General features: G+C 35.5%; 2 protein-coding genes across 2 annotated transcripts; one reads left to right on the plus strand and one right to left on the minus strand.

Moving 5' to 3' along the window:
- Positions 1–219: 219 nt before the first annotated feature.
- On the minus strand, positions 220–4,808 carry LOC110409699 (uncharacterized). Its single transcript, XM_021419138.1, has 3 exons — positions 3,586–4,808; positions 2,022–3,256; positions 220–543 (listed from the first exon to the last, which is right to left on the minus strand). The coding sequence occupies exons 1-3, from the start codon at positions 4,238–4,240 to the stop codon at positions 484–486; spliced, it is 1,950 nt and encodes a 649-aa protein (XP_021274813.1). The 5' UTR covers positions 4,241–4,808; the 3' UTR covers positions 220–483.
- A 1,049-nt stretch (positions 4,809–5,857) lies between these two features.
- LOC110409421 (uncharacterized) lies at positions 5,858–12,190 on the plus strand. Its single transcript, XM_021418760.1, has 10 exons — positions 5,858–6,111; positions 7,070–7,408; positions 8,175–8,247; positions 8,377–8,489; positions 8,937–9,021; positions 9,234–9,306; positions 10,086–10,141; positions 10,836–10,901; positions 11,650–11,715; positions 11,789–12,190. Exons 1-10 carry the CDS (start codon positions 5,930–5,932, stop codon positions 11,867–11,869), a joined length of 1,134 nt encoding a protein of 377 aa, XP_021274435.1. The 5' UTR covers positions 5,858–5,929; the 3' UTR covers positions 11,870–12,190.
- Positions 12,191–12,534: the final 344 nt, after the last annotated feature.

The raw sequence follows: 12,534 nt of genomic DNA on the forward strand, positions 1-12,534 counted from the left end.
TTTTGCCATGGAGTCAGGATCCCATCAACGGCTGAAGAAGAATTAACAAAGCCGAAGTCCACTGCGGAAAATATGCGGTCCGCACGTATCATTTCAACTTTTCTTCTCATTACTGTTGGTTAAATCTTCGTTTCAAACAATAAATACATCCATTCGCAAGGCAGCCCCTTGGGCCTAACCCTTTTGTACCGGAAGAGAAGCTTGATGACAAATAAGTGATCAAAGTTTGCTTTCATTATTTAATTATATATTTTTAGGGGGAGCCAAACAATGGACCGACCCCTAGAGACAACTTTGAAGCTTCTCTAATTTATTTAACTGAAACTAACATATTAAAAGCTTTACTTAGAGTTTTTCAACAGGCAACTAACTTGCATGGACTTTACAGATTTTTATCAACAAAATTTCTATCTAAAACGGGACTCCACACATACCCGGTGCACAAAGGAAAGGAAACATGTTTGCTAACTAACTGTACATAGCTTAGGCACTACCATCTATTTCATCTGATGCACTTCGGCAGCGTCTCCGATTCGAGCTGACCTGAAAATAGAGGAATTATCATTAGTAAATATGAAAGAAATGTGCAAGTGAACATGAAAATTAGGGAGAGTTAATTCCATCTATTTGGTAATGATCATCACAAAAATTCATCAAAGGAGTAGGGTTGTTCTCATTTTCTGCACATATGTAAAATATGATGGAATTGGGTCCCTTCAAGTCAATTCTTGAGCCTTTCAGATATAATAATGGAACCCTATTTAAATTCAGCTCTGAATACCTCTAATACATTAGTATCCATCAACTTTCAAGCAGAGCTGCCATAATCATTTAAAGCTCCTTTCATGTTGATGTTGCTAAATGTATATAGCATTCTTTTCTCAATTGGTATTAAGAAAAATTCTCAATTTCAGAAATTATACATAGATACAGCTTCATGAACCCACCCTTAAATTCAAATTCCTAACAATCTGCTAAATTATAAGATATGTAAATTATTATTAAACAGATTATTATATTACTCCAGCTGCATTGACTTCACATGATGATCATATGGTCCTTTTCTATTTAACAAGATAACAGCTGAGATACTGATGTTCTTTAAATAAAAAGCTGCTTTAAAATTATCTAAACAACACCTAATTTAGTTTGATTTAGGAGCTCTTTTGACAACCAAAACCAGATATTATCTTCAACAGGCAGAAAAATATAGAATGTTAAAATCCTCACAAAAGAAGTGCTCTCTGGAGAAGGACCCTACACTTAATGATATTAGCATCAGGCCTCAAAAGACACATCCATGCTACCTAAAAAGAAGTAAGTGACGTAAGTTCTAAGGAATGACATACAAGCACCTCAACTGTTGATAAGTTTTGTGAGAAAATGGTAGTCAAACATGGAAAAGAACTTTCCTACATTTTTCTAGATATATTTTCCAATAATTATCATGTGATTAACCCACAGAGTTAGACATGATAAAAGAATCCCTCTATAGAACAATAGTTTATTGATCTTCAAAGGGTATTTTTTCATTTCAATTCATAAAAGATAAAGAAACATTTTTGAAATGCTACCAGATATTGCTTACTAAGGAAATACAAAGACAAGCAGCATTATTATGCAATTGATGTAAAAGAAAAAGCGTAGCTGTCATTTCTTACTATATTTAAGCTCAATAAGCAGGGTTACATCTGTGAAATTCATGGTAAATTTTGTTTTAGTTATACACTACATGAACTTTGCATACAGTCACTCACTTGACATAGTCCACTTTCCATGGGGACCCGGCACTCTAAATTTACAAAGATTTTGTGTTAACACTAATAATCATGTCTTTGTCGTTTTTATAGGAGAAAAACAAGACTCCTTGTTCCTGTCCTTTCAGGAACTCAAACATGGAAATTTACTGGAAGAATAACAGCATAAAGCTATTATGACCAGAAGATAGCTAAACAAGAATGCAACAATCACTTGCCCTTGGTTTATTAAATTATAAACAGTCAAATTGAAATGTTACACACCTTAGAAGATGAAGCTAAAGGAGGTACAGAGCTCTGTTGAACAGGCTCCTTTAGCTGCTGAAATTCTCGAAGCTGGTTTACCATCTCCTCAATGAGTTTTAACTGGGTATCTAACCTTTCCCTCTGATCTGCAGAGAAAGTCAGCTTCTCTTTTTCCCCTTGCACTACTTGTAGCCTTCCTCTAAGGCGTTCAATTTCGGCATCAATCCCCAACCTTTCATTACTGACAGCACAGAAAGAACTCCTCCCTGAGTCACATAGCAAGTTTTTGTGATCTGAAGCAGAAAAAGTTGGCAATGTACTTTCTTTTATATTCTCTTCGTTAGGAATGTCTAGTGTATCATCAACAACATGGACATCATATATATCTAGTTCCATATCAAGTGTGGAATTGTGCAGATTGCTTCCTAGTTGATCCCCAAGTTCTGCATTACTCTCAAGCCCTTCTTCACTTAAAGAAGCTTTCTCAATGCTACAGACATTTTGGGCTGCTTTGGTTGCTATTGCTGGGCATACCATGGCATCATCAACTTGTGCCTTTCCTTTCCCTGCTAAATTGACAGCCACAATATGATTTCGTTTTCCAGCTGATGGAGCCTCATTTTTTGAAGGCCAACTAGAACCTTTGCCCACTTCCTTCTTTCTAGTGTATCCACTATTCCCCATCTGATTCATCATTAGCAGTGGATCTTCATCTAAACCAACTGAAACCAAAGGCGTTTGTTGCCCTTTATTCAAATTATGACTCAAATCGCGCTCCTGCTGCAAATCTTCTAGAATATTCATCTGCCTGTAAGCTTCAACTTCTTTCTCCAAAAGGTGATTCTCCTTCTCCCTCCTAACAAGGATCTCTTTTAGAATGTTCATCTCTTCTTCATCATAAGTAAATTTTTCTTCTATCATCCTTTGATATTGCATTGCTTCCATTTCTATTGATGCCTTATCCTCTTGTAGACGCAAAATCATTGCCATGGCTTCATCAGCAGCAGTAGCAGCAGCAGCCCTTTCTTTCTCCAACTCCAGGTATAGAGCAGCATATGCAGCCTTTTCTTTCTCAAGAGCTTGTTCCAACATTCTGATCCAATTTGCTTCATCTCCAGTAATCCCCAATTTTCCGTTGGTGTAACAATTGATTTTTTTTATAGAAGTTGAACCCTTTTCCTCTCCATTGCTAAATTCAAAACCATGCCAGGTTCCGTCACCCCCATCAGTGCCAGTTTGAGTATTTTTGTTATCTAAAATGGAATGATCACGTAGGTAAATACACATGTAATGCTAGTAACCTATAAGGATCCAAGATTCAATGAAAACTTCAACACAATGAGTGATCCTTAATTTACTGAGAAATAGAGCCAGTCTAAATTGGCTCAAAATCAGAAAACTTTTCCCAATTTTAGAGTGAGCATTTAAAACTTTAGCAGACAAAACCCATAATATTTTCAAATGCAATCCTATAATGGAGCAGAAATTCACAAAAAAATGTGCCAACATTGAAGCTAAAACTATCAACTGGACCAAATATTGCAATTATAAGGATGTTGGACTAGATATTTTTCTTACTTACCAGGAAAACTATGTTCTATTTCACTAACTGGACCCAAATGTTCAGTAATTTCGCTCCTTCTTTCGCCACCATTATAAGAGGGACATGAAACACCAGTGACAGCTGATGAGAAATTACTGGACAACAAAACTGGAGAAGATTTTCCATAACCAAAAGCAGCTCTCCTACGTCGCCAAATTCCAGATTTCTGCTTCTGATTTATAATTTTTTTTCCCTTGGCATCATATCCACTCTCTTTATCCACCATAGTTCGCAATCTTAAACCAGAAGGTGAACTAGAACGTACTTCACCATCCGATTCAATAACCCCATTGCCAAATTTTCTATCTTTAATGTACTTGGCATTCAAATTGCACTCTTGATCATTGAACCAAACTAGGTTAAAAGGGAACCTATTCAAAGCCAACTTTTGAACAGAATAGATCTTTCTTGCCGGCCATTCAATGAGCAGCATATGCCAGCAGAGGTCGCTATTTTGGTACCCAAAAAAACCAGTACAAGGACAAGGCAAGTAATAGAGTCCAAAAACATGATAAAATTTCCAAGCAAAAAACCCTAAGGTTGATCCACATAGAAGGAAATAAGCTACAGCAACGTCAAGAAAAGCTCTTATAAGACCAATTAAGGTCCATGAAGGAATTGTACGGGAAAGCATTAGAATTTGAAGAACTCAAGATCTCCACAGAAATGCAACTCTAGTAACTGTAATAAGAGTAAAAAACTAGGGAAAATAAAAGCAATCTCTGTTGTAATTTGGTGCCAAGAACTAGCCCAGGAAAAACAACCCACCATGAGAAATACAGTAACAACATGGAAGTTTAATTAAACTCTAACAGTACATGAAGAAAGGGAAAGAAAAAAACACAAAGAAGCAAAGTCCAAGACTTATGACCCTACAATTAAAAAGTGGGAATTTTCAAGATTTAGAAGAGCAGCGTACTTTCCAGGATAAGTGAATAAAAACCTGGACTTTTACAGGAAATCGACTTGATCAGTTGAGAAGGCGAAGTGGGAACTTAAGCGTCAAGGAAACAAGAGAAGTCAGGTTCCGGAATCCCCACGTAGCCCGGAGAAATTTCTGGGCGCCGGACAAGAATGGAACAGCCGTCGACTTCTACGGTATTGATAGTTACGGTAATGGGAAAATGGCCGAGCCTGACTAGCTTTCTGGATAAGTTGAAAGCCACGCTCTTTCTCTTTCACTTCTGTTGGCGGTTTTTGTCTGTTTCCTGAACAAAGATTACTGCCGTCAACTGCTTGTGCCTTTTAGATACGTTATGATTAACGGTGTCGTTTAGACCATATATCAGTTGTTCAATCTCAAGAGTTAACCCAAAATACAGTTGGTTTGGAAAGGTGAGTACAATCTTGAATTACTGTTACTTGATCCACTTGCAAGTGGTTTTAATTAAGGTGAAATTATACAATTAGTAGATTTAAATCTTTTCTAATAATTTATAAAGTGGAATTTGTATACCTGATGTTAATTTAAATTAAAATCTTTTGAGTTATTTGTACTAACGAATATTCGATTATATTAACTTTGTATTGAATTTGACCATGTAAACATCTAAGAATGAAGCAATAATTATGCTGATCATCTCTAGCAAACCATCTCTAATTCTTACATCATATTTTACATTTTGAATTTCTATTTTCATTTTCTTTTTAATTTTTCAATTTGATTATAATTCAGAGTAATTTTATAAATAAATAATGGATTTTTCAATCCGATTACAACTTCAATTTCAAAGATAATAGTAAGAGAATCAAAAAAGGGAAAAAATTAAAAAGATAAAATAAAAATAATCAAACAAAAGATTTACAAACTTACTTAAATTTTTATTCATTTGAATAAAGTTAGTTAAAAAATTTCACTCTATAACTATTACATCATTTTTGAGTGTGAGGTCGTCATTATTACACCATCAAATTTAATGTTACGTTAACACAATCAAAATAAATAACAAAATATAAAAACTCAATTTTGATAAATTATTATATAAAAATTAAATCACAAAATACAGAGACATAATTAATTATTAAATAACCAAGCATGTTACTATAACAATGTCATCAGTACATCAATACTTTAATATCATTCTACTGGAAAGCATATGAATAAAGATATATAACCAATGGCTGAAAATCAAGATCCTTTTTCCCTGCAGAGAAATAATGGAATCTCACATGTCACATCAGGTACGTAATAAAAAAGTTATATCCCCATTATTCTCTTCAAACTAAGCCACGTGCACCCCCAGACCCCTACCCTCCACCTCACAATATTTCTGTCAGACTTCGCTTCCTGGCCTAGCAGGCATCAGTTGCAGAGCTTCTAAAAATGTCTGTTATTGCAGTTTTCTCCAATGGGTTCTCCTCATACCCTCCAAAACCAGTTCCCAGCTCATTCCAACGACGACCTCTAAAGCAGCCTGGCTGCTTCATTGTTCCTCCTTATAGAGTTTCCGCTGATAATACCAGACAGTTATCAGCTTATCACTTCTTTAGACAGCCAACTTTCAGGTATCTTCATTTGTTTGCCTTTTCAGTTTGGGTCAGGTTGCCAGTAGGCATTGGCTGAAAATAGTTAAAATATTATTTAAAAGACTTTTTTTTGTTTAACCATTTGATACACTATTCTTATGGGATCCAAAAATGAAAATTGTATTAATTATAAATTTCTTTCTAGATTGTTGAGTTTTAAATGTTTGTTGTCATAGCATTTGTTATGCCTGGCATGCTCAAGGATTCTAATGCTTATTCCAAGGTTCACCAATAGCCCCACATCCTTAGTAATAAGATTCCTTAAAACATTAAACGAGTCATGATGTGAAAGTAAGTAGTAGTCTTGCTTTTGGACGAAATTTAAAACTTGAGTTTAGGTAATTCATCATCCCGTTTGAAGTCGCAAATTTATTTTCTTGAACACTAATCAATCTACTTGGTTTTGTGAGCCAACCCCAAAAATATGTTATCAAATTCCATCATTAAGGATTAAGCTTTGGTTGCAAGTAGCTGGAATTTAATGCTGGCTTAATGTCCCTATGCTATTAATTTGTTTTAGCAAGAGTGATTGTTTTATTGAGGCGCATAGATTTAATGTAAATTTGTTGGGCAGTTTGAGTACCAATACCATTTTTCTTAAGCCAGGACTGTTCTGAAGTTTGATGTATTATTAGAAGTTAAATTTTATATCACTGGCGCCTCTTCACCTAGACATCATCCATTTATGTATGCACTGCTTCTCCATCTTTACAATCACTTGACATGCTCTGATTTCTGGGTTTTCACATTATTCTTGTGTTAAAAGGTTTGCCCTGTATGCCCAAGTGCAGTCACTATCAAATGAGAGAAATAATGTTTTTAACTTAGTGTTACTCCGTCAATTCATTTTTATACTAGAGAGTGGTGTCATGCGTTATCTGATTAATTCATGCAACTGATGCATGACAAATGATTCATTTCATATTATTACAAACAGGACTAGAAGTTTCCAGCATGACGATACTGAAAACATTGGGGCTGCGGAACCTAAAGATAAGCTGGAGAAAGGAGATAGAGCTGCTGATGAGGTACTTGAAAATCAAACCAGTGGGACTGATGGGACAGGAAGTTCATTTCTGGCAAAATTAGCAATTGTATTAGGTGTCGCCGCAGCTCTTACTGTCATATCGTTTGGCCTCAAGGGGGCTAGTTTTGGATCATTGCTAGGAGTTCAACGCCTGGCTGAAGGTTCATCCTCTTCAATTATGGACTCCTCTCTTGGTTTCACCTTCAAAGCTTTTGGATACAGATTTGTACTTCCAGAATATGCACCAGGGTATGCTGCTGAGCGTGAATGATCATCAGAACTCTTACCAGCTTTTTGAACACATTTTTTTAGAACAAATTGCAATTCTAAAATTCTTCCTCTTTTACGCTTTTCTTTGTTAAACACATGTTAGTCTTAAAGGAGAGAAAAGTGGTAGGATGCACATGGAAGGAGGGAAGGCGATGGTGTGGGGATGGAATCTATACAGAATGCATTTTCCAACTACACCCACTATCTTTAGTTCTTTGGAGATTGACACTAGCGTAGAATCAAGTCAAAGCTGAATAGTATTTATATAGTAGTACTACTACCACCCTGATTTTGGCTTGAGGTCCATTTGAAAAGAAAATTTAAAAGTTCAAGCTCAGCTTGGCTCAATTCATTATTTTGTTAATTAAGCTGAGTAAAGTTGCTAAATTAGCAGAGTTCAAACTGTCCATGAGCATCTCAGCTTGTTTGCACCCCTATTTAAGAGAGAAAAATAAAGGGAATACAAAGAGTATTCTGATTTCACAAAATTACAGTTCGATCACTCAGAAATTTAGTTTTACACAAATAAAGACCAAATGACCATGCAACTTGCATGTACTGATTTGAAACGATTGAAGCATTGTCTTTTCAGCAGAGTAGATAGCTTTTTCAAGATTTATTTTGGTGTGGGGGGAATAGGGGAAGTGAGTTTCCCAGAAGCTGTCTGGGCTCTGCCTCTCCTTCTCAAGTATGTGTTTTATGAATAAAATGTTTTTGAAGTTTTTCCCTATATGCAATGTTTCAGATGGATTTACTTTTGGTTGCTTATGGCTGCTGGGTTTGGACTTTTCATTAGTGAAGAGGCTTTAAATATCTGGGTCTGTCTTTTGAACTGGTACTTATGTTTCACTGCCTCCAACATTTGCTGGCTTTCTTTGCTTTCGTTAAGTTTCTAGTTTTAACTAAGAACTCATCTTTAAATTTTAAATTTTGTTTGAAAAATGTAGGTTGGAATAACTTTGGCACGGATGCTGTCATTAGATGGAACGTGGCATTCCTTTGTTGAATCTCTCTCAAGGAACACCCCATACATAATATCCACAGTTCTCTGGGTATACTGGTTAGTGGCTGCTTCATCTTGTTCGTTATTGCTTTGATACTTTGTAATATGATTATTAATGTATTAGTGCTCATTGTTTGAAATGAGATTGTACATACGGTCGATGAGGTTTTCTCTAGCGACAACAATGTGCTTAAATTTCAACCTCAGGTTGTATAAGACTTCTAAGTTTTGAGGCTTACACCTGGAAGGTAAGGATAATAAGGATGAAAGGAAAAGCCTTGACCCACTTTATCAAGTAAATTGAGGCCTAAGTACTCCAAGGCATAGAGCCCTTGGTGATAATCTACCTTTAACCACAAATTTTACCATTTTATAATTATTTTGAGTCTAAATGTGTACCTGACCTGGTTATGACTTGTTCTTTATTCCTTTTCTAAGACATTGTAGCTTATAATTCTTAATTGTTTTTCTTCTTTATTGTTATGTTGCAACTTGAAAAATCAGGGGAGTTTGCATCAGTGATATGATACCATTTTACTTTGGAAAGTTGTTTAGACAAAGTGGAGCATCTGATGATGTTTGTTCAAAGGTTTGTTTTGTTCCTTCTGATCAAGTCTTAAGGATTTCAGCTTTTCAAAAAGAGAAAAAAGTTCATAAGGATTTCTCAGCACATATTTTATGCACAAATATATCAATTTATAGCTTGGTTATGATTTAGCTTGTTCTATTTGGAATATTTATGTTTGCTGCATTTTAAAGATAATAATTTATTTATTTTATTTATATTGATGATGACTACAGTTAGGGATCGGTGAAGAGAAGGTGTTGCATATCACACAGGTTGTTCAAAAATATGGCAATCTCATAGGCTTCAGTGAGTTACAAGAGCTTCATTACTGTGCCTTTTTGCACGATTCATGTGGAAAAATGTAATTCTATAGAGTGACCACACTGCTGCCATTCGTAGAAGTCAATTCAGACATAGCGGTCATTTAGCTTGTTAATATTCATAAGGCTTTTAAAAATTTCTTTGACCTTGTTATAACAAGTGCAACTAATAAACTGTTGTCTAAATAACTAGGTACTGATATAGCACCTGAATTGCTTTGCATATAAAATTTTGGTAATGATAAATCATTAGTTCTCTCTGAAATATGCATATTAATAGACTCATACATATTTATGGTGCCTGTTCTTTAGACAAAGGGTTATACTACTGCTTAAATCATTAATAATGTTTAGTCATTGAACTTCTATTGAACAAATTTAGGATATCTCAACCGGGGATATTCAATCAGAATCATCTTCTCTTGCATTATACGAGACTACTAACATCTTGCTTTCTTAAATGAGATTAGAGTGTTCAATTATGTTGTTTAATTTATTATCATGCTTCACTTGACTTGTTTATATGTTAAGTTTGAAATGTTTTATGCCATTAGGCCATATTGCAAAGGCAGGTGATATTCTTTAAAAGATAAAGTTGTATGGTCTCTGCATATTCAATTTTGTTTTTGACATTTAGAATACTTGTAACTATATTAGACAAATTTCTTCAATACTTGCTATTGATGCATTATGCGTGAGCTTTCCCTATACTTGTTTATGAAAGTTAATTTACTCTTTCTAGTGGTCCTGTATTCTAATCTGCAGTAGAGCGATTTTCCTTTGGAGTAAGAAATCCCACGGCTTTCCTAGCAGGGTGCCTGGTTAGTAACTGCTTCTATTTTTCTCTGCACAGCAACACTGGCACATTCTGCTTATTGTAAATATGTTCATTAAACATGATCCATGAGTATGCTTTCTAAGCATACCACCAGTTCATAGCCGGGTTCATTAGAAAACGCACAGAAATTGATGATCTATATCCATTAATGAGCATAATACCGTGGAGAATAAATTGTTGGTGACTCGATAATGATGCTGCTTTCCCAATAATGAAGATTACATTGTTGTTAGCACAAAGTATGCTGATGAGAAGAGATGCCAAAGATGGTAGAAAGTGGAAACTAACATAGGAAAGTATGCGTTTGGTCCTTAGTGAGGTGTGACATAAACTGAGAAGTGAGTGGCATGATGGTCTGTTATATATTTTGTCATGTAATAAGACTGATCAGATGTAACGTGGAGAGAAAAAATGCGGAGCTGACATAATTGGAATTGAGGAGGGAATAATCAAATTTGCAAGTTAGCAAATGCAATCAGGTGGAAACTGAGTTATTAACTGATTTCAGGCTCATAGATAATTCCATGCTTATGGCTAGAAGTATCATCTAATGATTCCAATGATGCATCTGTTTCATCTGTGCTTGTTTAACGTGGCCTTTCCATTCCTAAGTAATATGCACCATATCTATTTCCTGGCTGTCAATTGTGTTGATGATATGCTTTTATAAAATGAAGGGAATATCACCTGAATTCTTTTTCGCTGGAGTTTGTTGTGGCGGCTTGGTCACTGTTCCAATTCAGGTTAGTCATTTTCTATTGGCAGTAATTCTATTTTACACATTTACATATACTTGCATTTCTATTGGCAATAATGCTATTTTGCACATTCAAATATCCCTATGTTTTAGTCTTTGAATGTGTGTGTGGGTGGGTGTGGGTAGGTGCCTTTTTTGTTAATGATAGTTAAATTTAAGCGATAGTGTATTAAGTTTTCCACCAGAAATCTTTGTTGGATTTCTCTTGAAAAAAGCTGTGGAATTGGGGATGCGGTAGACAGTTGACTCATCTATCATAAATTACTGCAACTGCGTGATGTTTCTTAACATATTATTATCTTCACTGCCTTCTGGTATCATCTTTCTGTACCTCCTCCTTTCCCTCATGCCTAATATATTAGCACATTCTGGTCAAGATCGAACCCATCACCCCTGCATTCCACCTCATCCTTATTCTTCATTTAGATAACCAAATTTCAATTTAGGTCTGAAATATTTTTAATGGGAGAAATACTTAACACAACTTTGAACTTATTATTATTGGAAGAAAATTAAAAGCCTGCCTCTAGTTGGGAAATTTTAAAGTTATGTTTAGATGGAATGGTATATAGAAAAGTATTTTGTGCTAAGTCTGTTGGGGATGTCATTACAAATATCTAAGGCAACTTATAATCTCTGTCTACAACTCCTATCGTGGTAGTTGACTGCCCTATATATTTCAACTTGCTCTTCCTAGGACTAACGCTATGTTCCCTTCTTATTCTTGAGTCCAGCTGGGAATTGGATTTCTGATGAGGAAACGTCCTGTCTTTGCCCTGGCAACTGTCGCCACAGTAGTGGTAAACAAGTTCTTGTGTTTCATGATAATTTGATTTTGTAAATAGAGGTATTTAATGTATTAAAATCCTGCAGGGAATTTGGACTGCGTTGCCATATGTTGTGGCTGCTTCAACGGCATTATTCCTTTTCCTGCGGCGCCACTACTCAACCTAGCCCTTTTCAAATTGGTTTGTCAATAGTCCTAGAAGCAGAGTATAGAAGTTGTCAGATTCAGAAATGCAGAGGAGATGCTACTAATTTGTGATTGGATGGTTGTTACATCATTTAGTTGAATATCCATCCCCATTCACTGTTTTCAATTTAAATTACTAATTTTCCATATTGCAAAGACAGAAAGTGTATAAAAACTAGTAACTTTAGACAATGAGAATTGCTGTAAGGTTAATCTAACATAACTTGCTTGCATGGGGAGCTACTGCCCTTCCCCTTGCAAGTTATGTCCATGAAACATTTTGAGATGTCTCTATGTTTTTAAGGGATTAATTTTAGACAAAACTGTTTTCTGGTATCCTGGTGGTTTCTGACCAAACTCATGTCCATTTGTTAGTGCTAACACTGATGAGTTTATCTCTACTTCCAGTGCAGGTTACCGTTAATGATAAGCCAATTTAAATATATTCACTGAAAAATCACCCTCTAGGAACTTGCATTACATCTTGTAATCTGTTAAAGCTAGGACCTACTGAACAAAGTTGGATTTTCGCTTTTCATTTTCAACTGTTGCCTAGGGAGCAATTGGTCCTCAATGTTGATAGCCTGTAGAGTGAATTGGTTCTTTGAAGGTGATACCTGTATCACTGTTCACTAACCGAGGAGAA

Source organism: Theobroma umbraticum, unplaced genomic scaffold, assembly GCF_002168275.2.
Source record: "Theobroma umbraticum cultivar Fairchild unplaced genomic scaffold, ASM216827v3 scaffold_44.0, whole genome shotgun sequence".
NCBI classification, from domain to species: Eukaryota; Viridiplantae; Streptophyta; class Magnoliopsida; order Malvales; family Malvaceae; genus Theobroma; species Theobroma umbraticum.

Excerpts from the sequence above, each read along its gene's own strand:
- LOC110409421 (XM_021418760.1), top strand. The coding sequence starts at position 5,930 with ATGTCTGTTATTGCAGTTTTCTCCAATGGGTTCTCCTCATACCCTCCA. Across the intron at positions 9,022-9,233 it reads CTGATGATGTTTGTTCAAAG|TTAGGGATCGGTGAAGAGAA; the intron begins GTTTGTTTTGTT and ends TGATGACTACAG. Across the intron at positions 11,716-11,788 it reads CAACTGTCGCCACAGTAGTG|GGAATTTGGACTGCGTTGCC; the intron begins GTAAACAAGTTC and ends AAAATCCTGCAG.
- LOC110409699 (XM_021419138.1), bottom strand. The coding sequence starts at position 4,240 with ATGCTTTCCCGTACAATTCCTTCATGGACCTTAATTGGTCTTATAAGA. Across the intron at positions 3,257-3,585 it reads AATAGAACATAGTTTTCCTG|ATAACAAAAATACTCAAACT; the intron begins GTAAGTAAGAAA and ends ATTCCATTTTAG. Across the intron at positions 544-2,021 it reads CTTTAGCTTCATCTTCTAAG|GTCAGCTCGAATCGGAGACG; the intron begins GTGTGTAACATT and ends CTCTATTTTCAG.